This window comes from Salmo trutta, chromosome 23, assembly GCF_901001165.1.
Source record: "Salmo trutta chromosome 23, fSalTru1.1, whole genome shotgun sequence".
Taxonomy (NCBI): domain Eukaryota; kingdom Metazoa; phylum Chordata; class Actinopteri; order Salmoniformes; family Salmonidae; genus Salmo; species Salmo trutta.
Window position 1 is genome coordinate 43,596,528 of NC_042979.1, and position 17,314 is coordinate 43,613,841.

The window sequence follows — 17,314 nt, forward strand, 5'->3', positions numbered from 1 at the left end:
ACAGACGTTAACACGCTTGAATAATGCAAAAACGGCAACAATGTCCATTAGTTTGATGATGTAAACTAACGCTCTTGGTTCAAAGCTTAGTCTGCATATCCAGTATACATATTGATAACTGGTACGTGAACTGGAACTACTCATGCCACATCAAAAGATTATTAATTTTCAGGCCCGTAAAAAAATGTTCGTCAAGATATCACGGTGTAATTCGCACCTTGTTTGCAAACCATAACACAAAATATAGCTGACTTCAATGCTGCTAATCATCCAAATCTCGATTCGTCACGTCTCTCCCAGTCAAGATCATCTTTGCTCGAGCCCCGAACCCGAGTGGTGGAGATCTTTTTTTCATGGCACAGAATTCACTTAACGACCAATGGAATTATCTAAAATGGTTTTAGCGCGTGCACTTATATAAAATTAGATATTTCTTCTTCTATACAATGTTGATCAGTACAATCAAACGAGTCCCAAATTGAAGGGAAACAGATTGTTTTCCATGAAATCAGCCAAAACAAGCTCAATAACTCAATGCATGCACACACTTCTATTGAATATGCATTCACCTGTATTGTAAATAGGCCTAGGCTACATTTTGATGTACCCAGTTTATCAATAGACTAGAGATTTACCACTCAAATAATTATTGTTATGTAGTTAGATTACTAAAAAAAAGTCACATTGTATGAGTGTAGTTGATTAATTAATGCATACATGAAACATTTTACAATTTAAATGTATTGATACTGAACTAAATAGTTTGGCTGGATCAAGTGCCATTCTGTGACTATGGCTAATACACCTTATGTTTTTCCCTTGGTATCTTTTTGGTATCGAGTATTACGATACTAAATCTGGTACTGTTCTCAAAGTCACACAACACAACTCAGTAATGGTATAACAGTTATTCATTCAACAAGAAATCAACTTATACAGCAGCAAACAAAATAATATGTATTTACAATGAATATCACCAAATCTACAGCTACCACATTTGTATGACAAACTCTTAACACCCCCCCCCCCCCCCCCCCCCCCCACACACATCATATAATTACATACTGTATGTTCCGTAATTGATGTCAGGAATTACACTTAAAATCTTCCAGAGGAGTGAGAAATAAAGTCTTCAGCTGTTATCATTGGTCATTCACATCGTGTAATTGGTGCATCGTTACAACTTTGTTTTGGTGCATTGTTGGAAGAAGACCTTTTTCTAGGTGTATCGCAGTATGGTACGTTTTCCAGAAGAAGGCTCTCTCTTGGTCGGAGTTCTGTGAAATTAAAAGACACAGGAAACACTGGAGGCTAAATGTGGAAAAACAAACCCCTGTGGGCATAGCCTAAACCCCTATTCATATCGTTCTTATATATATATGACTGCTGTAATTGTTGTGTTTCTCATTACCCAATGTGCCCAAAAAAATATAGCAAAAAAAGTGTTCCTTTCCTTGATGTATTAGACTTGATTGTTTAAAAAGAAAATAACTTACGAATCCTATCTTCAGCTACATGCTCGGCTTGTACGACATCTTGACGAAGAAACACTTCCACACCAGCGGCCATTTTAATCATCTGGAAAAATACAGTAGAAATATGAACAATCTCTATTGTGCTCATTCTCTAGACACATCAAATCAATCAAATGTATTTATAAAGCCCTTTTTACATCAGCCGATGTCCCAAAGTGCTGTACAGAAACCCAGCCTAAAACCCCAAACAGCAAACAATGCAGATGTAGAAGCACAGTGGCTAGGAAAAACTGTTAAACATACCAGTCATCAATATGTGTAACAGGGTTGGTTGTGTTTCCACTTGCCTCTAAAGAAAGGTGTATTTAATGTTCAAGCATTCTTATTGGTTGGATCAACTCTGATGACAATAAGGTGTGTTGTGATTGGCCCCGCTTGCAGATAGGGGGAGATCGCGAACATCAGGTCTCCCCAGTATGAAAATGTGATGCAAGGGGTAGGTCACATTCTGAATACCGTTTTCTATTTTACCAATAGCTACTGTTGTCAATGCAAACAATACAATCTACAGTTAAGGAAACGCAGTCTTCAAACTTTTTTTTCTCCTTTTTTTTGCCGAGTGTTTTAGTTTCTCTTATGCTATACATTCATGATTTATACATGTGTGGGTATATGGTACCTGTTAGGGATTGAGGGGCTTTCTGGGATGTGCTTTGGCATATGATTGCTGTAGATAAGTGTGTTAGCTAGCATACACTGACGTAATGGTCACATAAGCCCACTGCTAACACAGTTGTCTTCATGCTACAGATTTTGCCATCGACAGCCATCAATAACGTTAAGTCCTGCACAGCTAACGTGCTGTTTCCTATTTAACAACAGGTATTTACACATGTTATATTTTGTATTGTATTTTGTTCACCCAGTATGAAAATGTGATGCAAGGGATTTTGCCATCGACAGCCATCAATATCGTTAAGTCCTGCACAACTAACATGCTGTTTCCTATTTAACAACAGAAATAAATGATGCTCAACTGGGACCACTGGCTGATGTGATTTATTAGGAGAAAACACAACGCAAGGAGAGTACGATTTCCATCTGTTACATACGCATGCTGGATATGTAGACTAAGCTTTGAACCAAGAGTGCTAGCTCATATCATCGATAAGACTCACCTCTCCTGATGAATGAATGCAAAGCCTACTATACCTGATTGATGTTTTCCTCCGAGGTCTCATTTTTGTTTTTCCTGAATTCTTCATTTATCTTTCGTCTTGCAGCTTAGGGGGTTGAAAATAAAAAATACAATAAAAAGCTAGTCAGGTCAAACAGCTGTTACAGTCACTGCTACTATACATATCATATAGTCAAGTCCCTCCAGGATTTCAGATGGATTTATTTTGGTGATATTTGAGGTGTAAAATGCTAGATTTTGTTGCAGCCATTTTGAAATTTTGCATGACAATATGCAACGATTTTGTTCAATTTGTCACAAATGCACTGACAGAGTTTGTTGACATGTGGTTTGATTGAACCATATTATGCAGCAGCATTGCAGTTCTTAACACAAACCGGTGCGCCTGGCACCTACTACCATACCCCGTTCAAAGGCACTTAAATATTTTGTCTTGCCCATTCACCCTCTGAATGGCACACATACACACTCCGTCTCTCAATTGTCTCAAGGCTTTAAAAAAAAATCATTCTTTAACCTGTATCATCCCCTTCATCTACAATGATTGAAGTGGATTTAACAAGTGACATCAATAAGGGATCATAGCTTTCACCTGGATTCACCTGGTCAGTCTATGTCATGGAAAGAGCAGGTGTTCTTAATGTTTTGTATGCTCAAGTGTATGTTTAACATTACCATCTATCTAGCACTACACAACTGATTCCACTTATTAAAAATAATCAACTGTCTACTATCTAGCTACTCATTTGATAATAGCCAACTACCTGTCAATGCTCTGGTATCTTCTTTGAACAACTCCATTCTTGTTCTGTGCAGTGCTTTGAACACTCTGAGGACCTATGAAAAGAAACGATAAAATAACCTTTAACATACAGGAATCTCTATTGCACTACAATAACACTACAAGCAATTATTCATTACCTTCTTGATGGCCAAGCCTAGGACTAGGTAAGTTAGCTAATATAGCAAGCTAGGTTAGTTTACTAGCTTGATAGCTAGTTCAAATGCTAAAACATGTGAGCTGGTTTATCTTGAGCAAAAATTACTATTTTTATATTGTTTTCAGTCGTATAAAAAAAAAATCTAATGCTTTGGAAGCAATATATACTACAAAAACATGCCAAAATCTTAACGTTTTCACAATCACCTTCAAACGAGAAGCCATCTTGACTTTACAACTGAACAGACTCGACTGTAAGCAATACGCAATACAGGCACAATGCAGCAGCATCAGAGAGCGAATGGAATCATGAAGAATGATAGAGGCCTCTAGTGGCCCAAAGGCCGTATTTTGCATGGGCAGCACCATTAAGGCCTTCCACCATTTTAATGTGGTCAACTGGGTGGGAGTTCCAACTTCATTGACTGATCCTTCCCGTTGACCCCGTTGGAGCAGTAGCACGTGGGTAAAATCACTGGGAAAGCCAAGCCAGTAAAAAAAAAAGCCATATTACAACCTATGTTGTGATAATTGTGTTGTTTGCTCTATAACCCATTCGTTCATACGCCACCCTGACATACAATAAGGCTGTGACAACAAAAATACAACAGTCACACAGTGGCCGAATAAATTCAACTACACACATATGTTTGTTTCATCGCAAACCCACAGAGCAACATCTGACTGGTGAAGTCCACAAAGCAAATATTGTATGTAACAAACAATTATATGGCCTTTGAAGTTTGTGGAAATTTGAAATTAATGTAGGAGAATATAACACATTAGATCTAGTAAAAGATAATACAAAGAAAAAACAGCATCTTTGAAACGCAAGAGAAAGGCTAATAGGCTAAAAGGTACAATTTAGATATTGGCCACTAGATGGCAGCAGTGTATGTGCAAAGTTTTAGACTGATCCAATGAACCATTGCATTTCTGTTCAAAATGTTGTATCAAGACTGCCCGAATGTGCCTAATTGGTTTATTAATACATTTTCAAGTTCATAACTGTGCACTCTCCTCAAACAATAGCATGGTATTATTTCACTGTAATAGCTACTGTAAATTGGACAGTGCAGTTAGATTAACAAGACTTTATGCTTTCTGCCCATATCAGATATGTCTATGTCCTGGGAAATGCTCCTGTTACTTAAAATGTCACGCTAATCACATTAGCACACGTTAGCTCAACCGTCCCTTGGGGGGAGACCGATCCCGTAGAGGTTTAAAGATACCAAAAACAATTTAGTCCAATCAATGTTGCTAAATACCATGTGTCTGTCCATAGTACTGATTTCTGTCTGTCTCTGTGTGTGTGTGTGTGTGTGTGTGTGTGTGTCTGTGTGTGTGTGTGTGTGTGTGTGTGTGTGTGTGTGTGTGTGTGTGTGTGTGTGTGTGTGTGTGTGTGTGTGTGTGTGTGTGTGTGTGCATACTGTGAGTGCACAAGTAAAACATTTAAAGTTGACTCACCCTGTAGACTAGTTGTAAACACCAATGCCATCCTCCTCGCTTTCATGTTGGCAAAATGGTCTATGGCTCTGTCATACAGTGCACTTTTAGTTTTGTTGTCATAGACTACCTAGATAAAATGCTTGCTAGCCTAACTTCTTCACATGGGCAACAATGTTAGTTAGCTAGCTAGTTAACGTGAGCCTACTAGGCTACATCTAGGCTACATATTGAACTGCAATACACCTAGAAAAAGGTCTTCTTCCAACAATGCACCATGCAACTAATCAAGGGTTCAATGTCTAGATTGACCAGTTAAACCAGCTGTGTTAGCGCTGGGATGGAACAAAAGCTTACACACTGTAGCTCTCCCAGGATCAGGTACTGCAATGGTATATTGAACTGCAATCGTCTCAGGCCAGTGGCACAATATATTAATTTAAGATTAGATCAAAATCGCTGCCATTTCCTAAACTTTGGATGGAGATGGAGATGGAGATGGATGGAGATGTGGATTTGAACTTGTGGTTTTGACTTTTTATTTATTTATTTATTTTTTTTATTTCACCTTTATTTAACCAGGTAGGCTAGTTGAGAACAAGTTCTCATTTACAACTGCGACCTGGCCAAGATAAAGCAAAGCAGTTTGACACATACAACAACACAGAGTTACACATGGAATAAAACAAACATACAGTCAATAAATAATACAGTATAAAAATAAGTCTATATACAAAGTGAGCAAATGAGGTGAGATAAGGGAGGTAAAGGCAAAAAAAAAAGGCCATGGTGGTGAAGTAAATACAATATAGCAAGTAAAACACTGGAACGGTATAATTGTATAAGCAGTTTTAACCTCTCTATACTGTACTGTCCTCGATTATTCAGCACCCTCTTATTATACCTCAGTGATACAGACAATCCAAAAATGGCATTCAATCTTTTTTTAAACAATCGTTGTGCGCAAGTTTTGTCATTCTGCAGAGCCCATGAACTTTAACCTATGAGGTCGAGGTTCAGACGCATGCGTACTACTAAGACCAAAGTCTAGCAACATGTCGGATGAGATAGCAAAAGCTCAGGTTGCCCAGGCCGGCGGAGATACAATCTTCGGCAAAATCATTCGCAAGGAGATTCCTGCAAAAATATTATTTGAAGATGATCAGGTGTGAATTCATTATTTGTATTGATACGCTAATTTTCATGCAAACATCATTCATCGAGTTAACCACACAGTATGGTACGGTTAAGCCACCTAGCTAGCTAGCTGAGTCTTTGGTTAGCTAACGTTAAACTGATAGAGACACACCACTTGTCAATGAATCCGTTATTACCCAGGTATTTAGACAAATACAGTAGCAAGTGGGCTAGTTAGCTGGCTGTAAATAAAATGTAAAATCAGGGACTTCAAGCGTTCAGAAATGTGTGTCATTGTAAAAATGTGAGTTTGCTACGTTTACTATTATATACTAAAATAGTTAATTACTTTGACATATTGAATTATTTTAAAATTAGGCAAATTTCCATATTATGGACAACGTGTAACTGCTAAATTACACAAGCTTGCATTTTTTCAACTCATTCTTTTACCTCAGATTGGAGATGCTAAAAAGTGTATAATCATCACGCTGACATTAAATCGATAGCTTGAATCAAATGAATATATTTGGTTTTGGTACCATTGATTTGTTTTTTTTGATGCCCCTGTCTGTCGCAGGACTTAAAGGTAGACTCAGCTATATGACATAGATGCAGAAAGTGAAAAGTATAATGGGGAAATTTCCACAACAATTTACCAGCCATTTACACTATAGACCAGCACTCACCTAGCCATGCTAGCTTCTCCCTCATGTGAGTGCTAGCAAGCAAGGTAGGTAGCGCTACGCATGAACAACCAATCCAGTAGGGGTTGGAAGCTATGGTGCGCTTTGATTGGTTACTTGCGTCACAATTAGAGGTCGACCGATGATGATTTTTCAACACAGATACCGATTATTGGAGGACCAAAAAAAGCCGATACCGATTAATCTGCAGATTTTTATATATTTTTGTAATGATGACAATTACAACAATACTGAATGAACACTTTTTTTTAAAACTTAATATAATAGATAAATTAATCTATTTAGTCTCAAGTAAATAATGAAACATGCTCAATTTGGTTTAAATAATACAAAAACACAGTGTTGGAGAAGAAAGTAAAAGTACAATATGTGCCATGTAAAAAAAGCTAACGTTTAAGTTCCTCGCTCAGAACATGAAAACAGGAAAGCTGGTGGTTCAATATTCCCAGTTAAGAAGTTTTAGGTTGTAGTTGTTATAGGAATTATGACGCGTCGACTATTTCTCTCTATACCATTTGTATTTCATATACCTGTGACTATTGGATGTTCTAATAGGCACTTTAATATTGCCAGACCTAATCTCAGGAGTTGATAAACAGTCATAAACAGCGCTGTGAATCAAGCATTGCTAAGAGCTGCTGGCAAACGCAGTAAAGTTTGAATGAATGCTTATGAGCCTGCTGCCGCCTACCACCGCTCAGACTGCTCTATCAAATATCAAATCATAGATTTAATTATAATATAATAAACACATAGAAATACGAGCCGTTGGTCGTTAATATGGTCAAATCCGGAAACTGTCATTTCGAAAACAAACCGTTTATTCTTTCAGTGAAATACGGAACCGTTCTGTATTTTATTGAATGGGCGGCAACCCTAAGTCTAAATATTGCTGTTATATTGCACAAACTTCAATGTTATGTCCATAATTATGTAAAATTCTGGCAAATTAGTTCGCAACGAGCCAAGCGGCCCAAACTGTTGCATATACCCTGACTCAGCGTGCAATGAACGCAAGAGAAGTGACGTAATTTTCCTAGTTAATATTGCCTGCTAACATGAATTTCTTTTAACTAAATATGCAGGTTTAAAAAAATATACTTCTGTGTATTTTCGTGCAACGATTGTGCTTTTTTCGCGATTGTGCTTTTGTTAAATCATCCCCCGTTTGGCGACGTAGGCTGTGATTCGATGATAAATGAACAGGCACCGCATTGATTATATGCAACGCAGGACAAGCTAGTTAACCTAGTAATGTCATCAACCATGTGTAGTTAACTAGTGATTATGTTAAGATTGATTATTTTTTTATAAGATAAGTTTAATGCTAGTTAGCAACTTACCTTGGCTCCTTGCTGCACTCGCGTAACAGGTGGCCATGCCGATTAATCGGTCGACATCTAGTCACGATATCGCAGAGGATTTCAATAAAGTTCAGCTTTCCCCAACTTTAGTCCCGCCCTGTTCAGCTCCCTCGCCATGTTCTCATCGCTCAACGGTCCCCCTGCCCTCAGGAAGAATCTGCAGCCCGTAGAACCTCATGAAGATGTTACTCTCCTCTGTTTCTTGGATCACCCCTTTGCACAGCCCGCCCCTCATTAACATAATGCTGCGGAGCGTCCAATCCGCTTCTCTCGCTTTCCTTCCATTGAAAGTGAATGTCTGCCGATGTGTAAATGATGCATGAGATTGTTGTAGCGCAAGGCTTAGCTTCTCTGCTGTTTTGGTGCCCTGGCTACCGTGCTTCGAACAGCGTGAAGCAAACCTGTGCACTGTGTGTGAGAGCGAAATCTTGCATCCCACTCATCTCAACATCTGGTGCTGCTCGTGGCAACTTATTTCGCTGAGTCTACCTTTTTAACACTGTCATTTTCAGACAATTCGTGTCGCTGTCAGTATTTTTAAAAAAATGGGCCACAAACTAATACACTTATTTGGTAGTCAAGCTATTGTAACAGTGTTGCTTCTGTCCTTGCCCCAACCTGAGTTTGAACAACTGCCTCCCACGAAGCGTCGTTACCTATCGCCCCACAAAAGCCCCGGCCCTTGCAGGTCAAGGGAAACAACTACTTCAAGGTCTCGGAGCGAGTGATTTCACCGATTGCCACTAGCACACACCGCTAACTAGCTAGCCATTTCACACCAGTTACACTTACCCCCTTTTGACCACCTCCTCCTCAGCAACCAGCAATCCGGGACAACAGCATCAATGTAACAGTGTTGCTTCCGTCCCTCTCCTCGCCCCAACCTGGGCTCTAACCAGAGACCTGAACACATCAACAACTGCCGCCCACAAAGGATCTTTACCTATTGCTCCACAAAAGCCTCTGCCCTTGCAGCAACTACTTCATGGTCTCAAAGCAAGTGACGTCACCAATTGAAATGCCACTAGCATGCACCGCTAACTAGCTAGACACTTTACACTGGTTACACTATCACTCAAATTAAAGCCAACCCCTGTCACTATTTAGAGCTACCTGTGGAGAGATTATTCTTCCCAATTTCGATCTTGTCTCATTGCTGCAACCAACGGGCTCGGGAAGTGAAAGTTGAGTTATGCGTCCTCCGAAACTTGACCCGCCTAACCGTACTCCAACACCCGCCAGCTTAACCCGGAAGCCAGCCGTACCAATGTATCGGAGGAAACGCAGTTCAACTGGCGACCGGGGTCAGCCTGCAGGCACCCGGCCCACCACAAGGAGTTGCTAGAGTGCAATGAGCCAAGTTAAGCCACCTCCCCTAACCCAGACGACGCTGGGCCAATTGTGCGCCGTCCTACGGGACTCCCGGCCACGGCTGGTTGTGATACTAGCCCGGGATCGAACCTGGGTCTGTAGTAACGCCTCAACAGTTTTGAGAATGACACAAATATTAATTTCCACAAAGTTTGCTGCTTCAGTGTCTTTAGATATTTTTGTCAGATGATGCTATGGAATACTGAAGTATAATTACAAGCATTTCATGCGTATCAAAGGCTTTTATTGACAATTACATGAAGTTGATGCAAAGAGTCATTATTTTCAGTGTTGATCCTTCTTTTTCAAGACCTCTGCATCCGCCCTGGCATGCTGTCAATTAACTTCTGGGCCACATCCTGATTGATGGCAGCCCATTCTTGCATAATCAATGCTTGGAGTTTGTCAGAATTTGTGGGTTTTTGTTTGTCCACCCGCCTCTTGAGGATTGACCACAAGTTCTCAGTGGGAGTTTCCTGGCCATGGACCCAAAACATCGATGTTTTGTTCCCCGAGCCACTTATGGCAAGGTGCTCCATCATGCCGGAAAAGGCATTGTTCGTCACCAAACTGTTCCTGGATGGTTGGGAGAAGTTGCTCTCGGAGGATGTGTTGGTACCATTCTTTATTCATGGCTGTGCTCTTTGGCAAAATTATGAGTGAGCCCACTCCCTTGGCTGAGAAGCAACCCCACACATGAATGGTCTCAGGATGCTTTACTGTTGGCATGACACAGGACTGATGGTAGCGCTCACCTTGTCTTCTCCGGACAAGCTTTTTCCAGATGCCCCAAACAATCGGAAAGGGGATTCATCAGAGAAAATGACTTTACCCCAGTCCTCAGCAGTCCAATCCCTGTACCTTTTGCAGAATATCAGTCTGTCCCTAATGTTTTTCCTGGAGAGAAGTGGCTTCTTTGCTGGCCTTGACACCAGGCCATCCTCCAAAAGTCTTCGCCTCACTGTGCGTGCAGATGCACTCACACCTGCCTGCTGTTATTCCTGAGCAAGCTCTGTACTGGTGGTGCCCCGATCCCGCAGCTGAATCAACTTTAGGAGACGGTCCTGGCGCTTGCTGGACTTTCTTGGGCGCCCTGAAGCCTTCTTCACAACAATTGAACCGCTCTCCTTGAAGTTCTTGTTGATCCGATAAATAGTTGATTTAGGTGCAATCTTACTGGCAGCAATATCCTTGCCTGTGAAGCCCTTTTTGTGCAAAGCAATGATGATGGCACGTGTTTCCTTGCATGTAACCATGATTGACAGAGGAAGAACAATGATTCCAAGCACCACCCTCCTTTTGAAGCTTCCAGTCTGTTATTTGAACTCAATCAGCATGACAGAGTGATCTCCAGCCTTGTCCTCGTCAACACTCACCTGTGTTAACGAGAGAATCACTGACATGATGTCAGCTGGTCCTTTTGTGGCAGGGCTGAAATGCTTTTTTGGAATACAGTTCATTTGCATGGCAAAGAGGGACTTTGCAATTAATTGCAATACATCTGATCACTCTTCATAACATTCTGGAGTATATGCAAATTGCCATCATACAAACTGAGGCAGCAGACTTTGTGAAAATTAATATTTGTGTCATTCTCAAAACTTTTGGCCACGACTGTAGAGCTGTTAACTAATAAGTATTTTCTATTTACTTTTATTCTGTGTGTGTTTTCAGTGCATAGCCTTCCATGATGTTACCCCACAGGCCCCTACTCATTTTTTGGTTGTCCCAAGAAAACCAATTGTGCAACTGTCAAAAGCAGAGGACAGTGATGCGGCTGTAAGTATGACACCACCTCAACTCATTAATTCAGTTGCATCGGTTTTGTAACCTAGACCAGTGACAAACCCCTGATCCTGGGAGAGCTACAGTGTGTAAGCTTTTGTTCCATCCCAGCGCTAACACAGCTGGTTTAACTGGTCAATCTAGACATTGAACCCTTGATTAGTTGTCTGTTGTGTTTGTGCTGGGCCGGAATAAAACCCTTTGCGGTGTTGCTCTGTAGGGATAGATTGGTTGACAAATGTAGTAGACAATCAATGGCCAGCAGATGGAACTCTTTACCTATTGGAAACCTGCCAGAAAACGTCCCTACGACTCAAGGATTTTGTTCTGTTATGGGTGTAGCCTATGTTTTTATTCAGTTCATGTTTCAGATGTAAAGAACATTGGAGACCTGTTAGAACATGAAGCCTAATCAATTCTATAATGTTTAATGCTTTATGAGTCATGAGCAGTTAAGGATTTTTCCATTTTTATAAAATGTTTTTAAAATATTTTTTTTATGGATAGTTGTTTTAGTCTCTTTAAGCACGTTGTTCAGTGATTTCTCAGAATGTTTGGCCCGAATGGGATTCCAGCGCTTAGGATTTGCAATAAATATTCATCATTCTTATTTTGTTTCATTAAGGTTTGTCTATCATGTGTTGCTGCCATGCTATGTTGTCTCTTGTCGCGATGTGTGTGTTGTCCTATATATATATATATATATATATATATATATTATTATTTATTTTTTTATCCCAGACCCGTCCCTGCAGGAGGCCTTTTGCCTTTTGGTAGGCCTTCATTGTAAATAAGAATTTGTTCTGAACTGACTTGCCTAGTTAAATAAAGGTTAAATATAATTTTTATTTTTTTTTAAACATTTTTCTTTCTTTGTGATGTCATAGCTCCTGGGCCACATGATGATAGTGGCCAAGAAGTGTGCCGAGCAGATCGGCCTGCCCAATGGCTACAGGCTGATCTTGAACGACGGGCCCGACGGTGGCCAGTCCGTCTACCACATCCACATCCACGTGATGGGCGGACGCCAGTTGGGCTGGCCCCCTGGCTAACTGTCCACACAGACCGTCTACCGTCCTGACCGTCCTGACTACCATCCGTCATCTCTTTATCCCCAGATAGTCTAATGCTGTCCTGATGCAACTTATTTCACTGTCAGTCTGTCATGTAGACCTAATGTGATGATATATCAATGGTAAATAAATGCACTTCACAAGCGCCACAGTCTGATTGACATTTCTTCGCCTTTAATCTCCCAGAGACAGGAAATGTTTGGTTTATTCTGGTCTTGTCTGAATGTCCATTTATTTATGATGGAATGGGAATTTAAATGCACTCTACTATAACCTGCATGAATTTAGCTGGTGTAGCAGGCATGGCTGCCTACTTTGCCGTTTTGTACTTGTGCTGTGTGTGCGCTCCTGCCTACAGTTGCCATGAGGGGAATAATTATCATTGCACTTGAAGTTGCCAATCGATGAGTTTATTTTGTTTTTTTAATTATATGCTTTTTCTGTTTCCATTGTTCCCTTTGTGAAAGTTTGGACTCTTATTAGCACGTGCACACACAAAAAGAACAATATGCATGAGTAATCCCCCTCTTGTGCAGATTTGAGCTGCTTAGCCCCGATGTATGAATCACTAGTCAGCTTCACCGTGCACCTTGTCAGTTATAACACACTGCCGCTAAAAATGTCAATGTAATTTACATGCAAATACAAGCCCCAAGTTAGAAAGGATGCCAGTCGAAGAGCTTTTCTATAAGGTTGTTCACATATGCCTGTTTTTAGACTTTCAAATCACTAAAAACAATTTGAGAGTAAGAACTAATTAAAAGTCCTCTGGAATTAAACATTTTGAATTCTACTCTGCCAATCTGCCAAATGGACCAGAGATCCTGTGAGAGTGAGCTGTTGTTGGAGCTAAAAATAGCCTGTTGTAGTGTGCCTAAAGGCCACAAGGAGGCGGTGCGAGTGAAAGCAATTGGCATGCACCTCAGTTGCACGGCTGGAGAACAAAGGGTGGTGTGAAGCAGAAATCTGATGTGTTTCAAATCAAATGCCTCAGAAGGCCCTCATCTTGTCAGGCTATTAATATGCTAATTTAAAAGAAGTTTGCCTTTCTGCTTTTTGAAAAACCTGATTTGCTTTGCCGATAAAGCGTAGACCTAGCTGCTAGCTATGAATAGCGGCCTGTGTATTATGTACGCTTCATCTAGGGAACTGTACATGAACAGTTCTTTGTGTGACAGTTTAGTTTGATTCAGTCATTTCATACTAATGTGGTTTAGATCAGTGTTACCCAACCCTGGTCCTTGAGTACCCCTAACAGTACACATTTGTACTGTAAACCTGAACAAGCGCACCTGATTCAACTTGTCAACTAATCATCAAGGCTTCAATGAGCTGTGTTTGTCCAAGGCTACAACATAACATGTGTACTGTTGGGGGGTGCTCGAGCACCAGGGTGTACTGTTGGGGGGTGCTCGAGCACCAGGGTGTACTGTTGGGGGGTGCTCGAGCACCAGGGTGTACTGTTGGGGGGTGCTCGAGCACCAGGGTGTACTGTTGGGGGGTGCTCGAGCACCAGGGTGTACTGTTGGGGGGTGCTCGAGCACCAGGGTGTACTGTTGGGGGGTGCTCGAGCACCAGGGTGTACTGTTGGGGGGTGCTCGAGCACCAGGGTGTACTGTTGGGGGGTGCTCGAGCACCAGGGTGTACTGTTGGGGGGTGCTCGAGCACCAGGGTGTACTGTTGGGGGGTGCTCGAGCACCAGGGTGTACTGTTGGGGGGTGCTCGAGCACCAGGGTTGGGAAACCCTGGTTTAGAGGATAAAATGGGGGTGGAAATACCCACATTTTAAAAGCTTACCAAACTTCCTTCATACCAACTTCACTACCTCCTACCTACAGTAGGTACCTTACTTCCATCTAGATTCTAATCTGTCCATCACATTTCAACTACATATGAACTCCCCCCGCCCCCAACTCTGACCAGGGAGGAAAAGAAAAGGCCATAGCCCCCGGCTGAGCATTAATATTTGTATGCAGCATAAATAATTGAAGCGGCTTAATCTCCGACTGAGAATGGCATTAACATTTCATGAGGCCACTTCCATGCAGTACAAATTATCAGCCCTATTCTGAAGAGACATAAACTCAAGTGTTTATCTGCAAAGGGGTGCTCAAGTGGATGGTTGCATCTTACCTCTGGCCCCGGGATGGGATATCATCTTGTGTCGTGATGAATCTTTAATTGGGTGAGATTAATGTTTTATGTAACACTTGTCCTTTGTCTACACATGCCCAGCAACAGTCTTCTGCCAAGCATCCTAAGGACCATGTCTTGCACAAATTTTAGGGCATGGCTGATTTTAAATAATGAATCAGAAAAGACATCAAAGTAGAATTTAGTTGTACTGTTGATAAAGCAGAGTAGGGAGTTTTCTAAGCTTAACACCCTTCAGAGTTTACTACCCTAAATGCATTCTGTATTTAGGCCTACAATCAAGCAGAGATTCCATGCAGGTGTAACCGATGTGAAATGGCTAGTTAGTTAGCGGTGGTGCGCGCTAATAGCGTTTCAATCAGTGACGTCACTCGCTCTGAGACTTGAAGTAGGGTTTCCCCTTGCGCTGCAAGGGCCGTGGCTCTTGTGGCGCGATGGGTAACGATGCTTCGTGGGGTGTCAGTTGTTGATGTGTGCAAGGGTCCCTGGTTCGAGCCCGGGCTGGGGCGAAGAGAGGGACGGAACCTACACTGTTACACAGGGTTACCTTAAAAGGGAATTACACCACTTTTGAACCTCATATTCATGATCTCCAGTGCCAAACCAGTGTCTACAGTTGAAGTCAGAAGTTTACATACACTTAGGTTGGAGTCATTAAAACTTGTTTCTCAACCACTCCACAAATTTCTCCACAAGTCGTTTAGGACATCTACTTTGTGCAAGTCATATTTCCAATAATTGTTTACATACAGATTATTTCACCTATAATTCACTGTGTCACAGTTCTAGTGGGTGAGAAGTTTACATACACAAAGTTGACTGTGCCTTTAAACAGCTTGGAAAATTCCAGAAAATTATGTCGTGGCTTTAGAAGCTTCTGAAAGGCTAATTGACATCATTTGAGTTAATTGGAGGTGTACCTGTGTATGTATTTCAAGGCCTACCTTCAAACGCAGTGCCTCTTTGCTTGACATCATGGGAAAATCAAAAGAAATCAGCCAAGACCTCCACAAGTCTGGTTAATCCTTGGGAGCAATTTCTAAACACCTGAAGGTTCCACATTCATCTGTACAAACAATATTACGCAAGTATAAACACCATGGGACCACGCAGCCATCATACTGCTCAGGAAGGAGATGCGTTCTGTCTCCGAGAGATAAACGTACTTTGGTGCGAAAAGTGCAAATCAATCCCAGAACAACAGCAAAGGACCTTGTGAAGATGCTGGAGGAAACAGGCACAAAATTATCTATATCCACAGTAAAACGAGTCCTATATCGACATTACCATGAAAGTCTGCTCAGCAATGAAGAAGCCACTGCTCCAAATGCCATAAAAAAGCCAGACGGGGACAAAGATCATACTTTTTGGAGAAATGTCCTTTGGTCTGATGAAACAAAAATAGAACTGTTTGGCCATAATGACCATTGTTATGTTTGGAGGAAAAAGGGGGAGGCTTGCAAGCCGAAGAACAACATCCCAACTGTGAAGCATGGGGGTGGCAGCATCATGTTGTGGGGGTGCTTTGCTGTAGGAGGGACTGTTGCACTTCACAAACTAGATGGCATCATGAGGAAGGAAAATTATGTGGATATAATGAAGCAACATCTCAAGACATCAGTCAGGAAGTTAAAGCTTGGTCGCAAATGGGTCTTCCAAATGGACAATGACCCCAAGCATACTTCCAAAGATGTGGCAAAATGGCTTAAGGACAACAAAGTCAAGGTATTGGAGTGGCCATCACAAAGCCCTGACCTCAATCCTATAGAAAATTTGTGGGCAGAACTGAAACGGAAATTTTGGCCTACAAACCTGACTCAGTTACACCAGCTCTGTCAGGAGGAATGGGCCAAAATTCACCCAACTCATTGTGGGAATCTTGTGGAAGGCTACCCGAAACATTTGACCTAAGTTAAATAATTTAAAGGCAATGCTACCAAATACTAATTGAGTGTATGTAAACTTCTGACCCACTGGGAATGTGATGAAAGAAATAAAAGCTGAAATAAATCATTCTCTCTACTATTATTCTGACATTTCACATTCTTAAAATAAAGTGGTGATCCTAACTGACCTAAGACAGGGAATTTGTACTCGGATTAAATGTCAGTAATTGTGAAAAACGGAGTTTAAATGTATTTGGCTAAGGTGTATGTAAACTTCTGACTTCAACTGTATGTTTGACATTAAGGGAATGATCTCTTGGAAACATTCCTTGCACATCACAGGAACATTCCTATGAAGATGTTATTTAATGACCTAATAACAACGTTCTCTAAAGGTGTGTGAACCTTTGTTGATAGCTGGGTAGACCCATGCTCCTTTTGCATTTGTATACATGGGACATGATGATGTCTGCTCTGTAACAATAAACATTTTGAGTTCATATGCATGACACCTGGCAAAAATGCTATACATATTATGGGGAAAGGTGGCCATTGGCTTAACTAATCCCGTGGCCATTGACTCAAGTTACCTGAACCCAAACATTTGAATAAATTAGCCCACACAGCTACAAGGATGCACTTTCATGCTAGGTTCAGGACCTCATATTGTAGCTTATAGAGACCCCAACTGATGTAGAAAATAATCTAGGAACATGCATCATGAAACCTCATGAAACACAATAAATAATTTTACTTTGTGAATATCCGTTTTTCT

The 17,314-nt window shown here is 41.1% G+C and overlaps 1 protein-coding gene and 1 long non-coding RNA gene across 2 annotated transcripts; one reads left to right on the plus strand and one right to left on the minus strand.

Annotated features, from left to right (window-relative positions):
* Nucleotides 1-1,202: 1,202 nt before the first annotated feature.
* On the minus strand, nt 1,203-3,934 carry LOC115160123 (uncharacterized). The gene is made up of 5 exons (XR_003869005.1): nt 3,821-3,934; nt 3,438-3,510; nt 2,688-2,758; nt 1,497-1,578; nt 1,203-1,277 (listed from the first exon to the last, which is right to left on the minus strand). It is a non-coding gene; the product is annotated as an uncharacterized LOC115160123 (long non-coding RNA).
* A 2,143-nt stretch (nt 3,935-6,077) lies between these two features.
* Nucleotides 6,078-12,646, plus strand: hint1 (histidine triad nucleotide binding protein 1). Its single transcript, XM_029710471.1, has 3 exons — nt 6,078-6,228; nt 11,316-11,420; nt 12,314-12,646. Exons 1-3 carry the CDS (start codon nt 6,118-6,120, stop codon nt 12,476-12,478), a joined length of 381 nt encoding a protein of 126 aa, XP_029566331.1. The 5' UTR covers nt 6,078-6,117; the 3' UTR covers nt 12,479-12,646.
* The last annotated feature ends 4,668 nt before the right edge of the window (nt 12,647-17,314 follow it).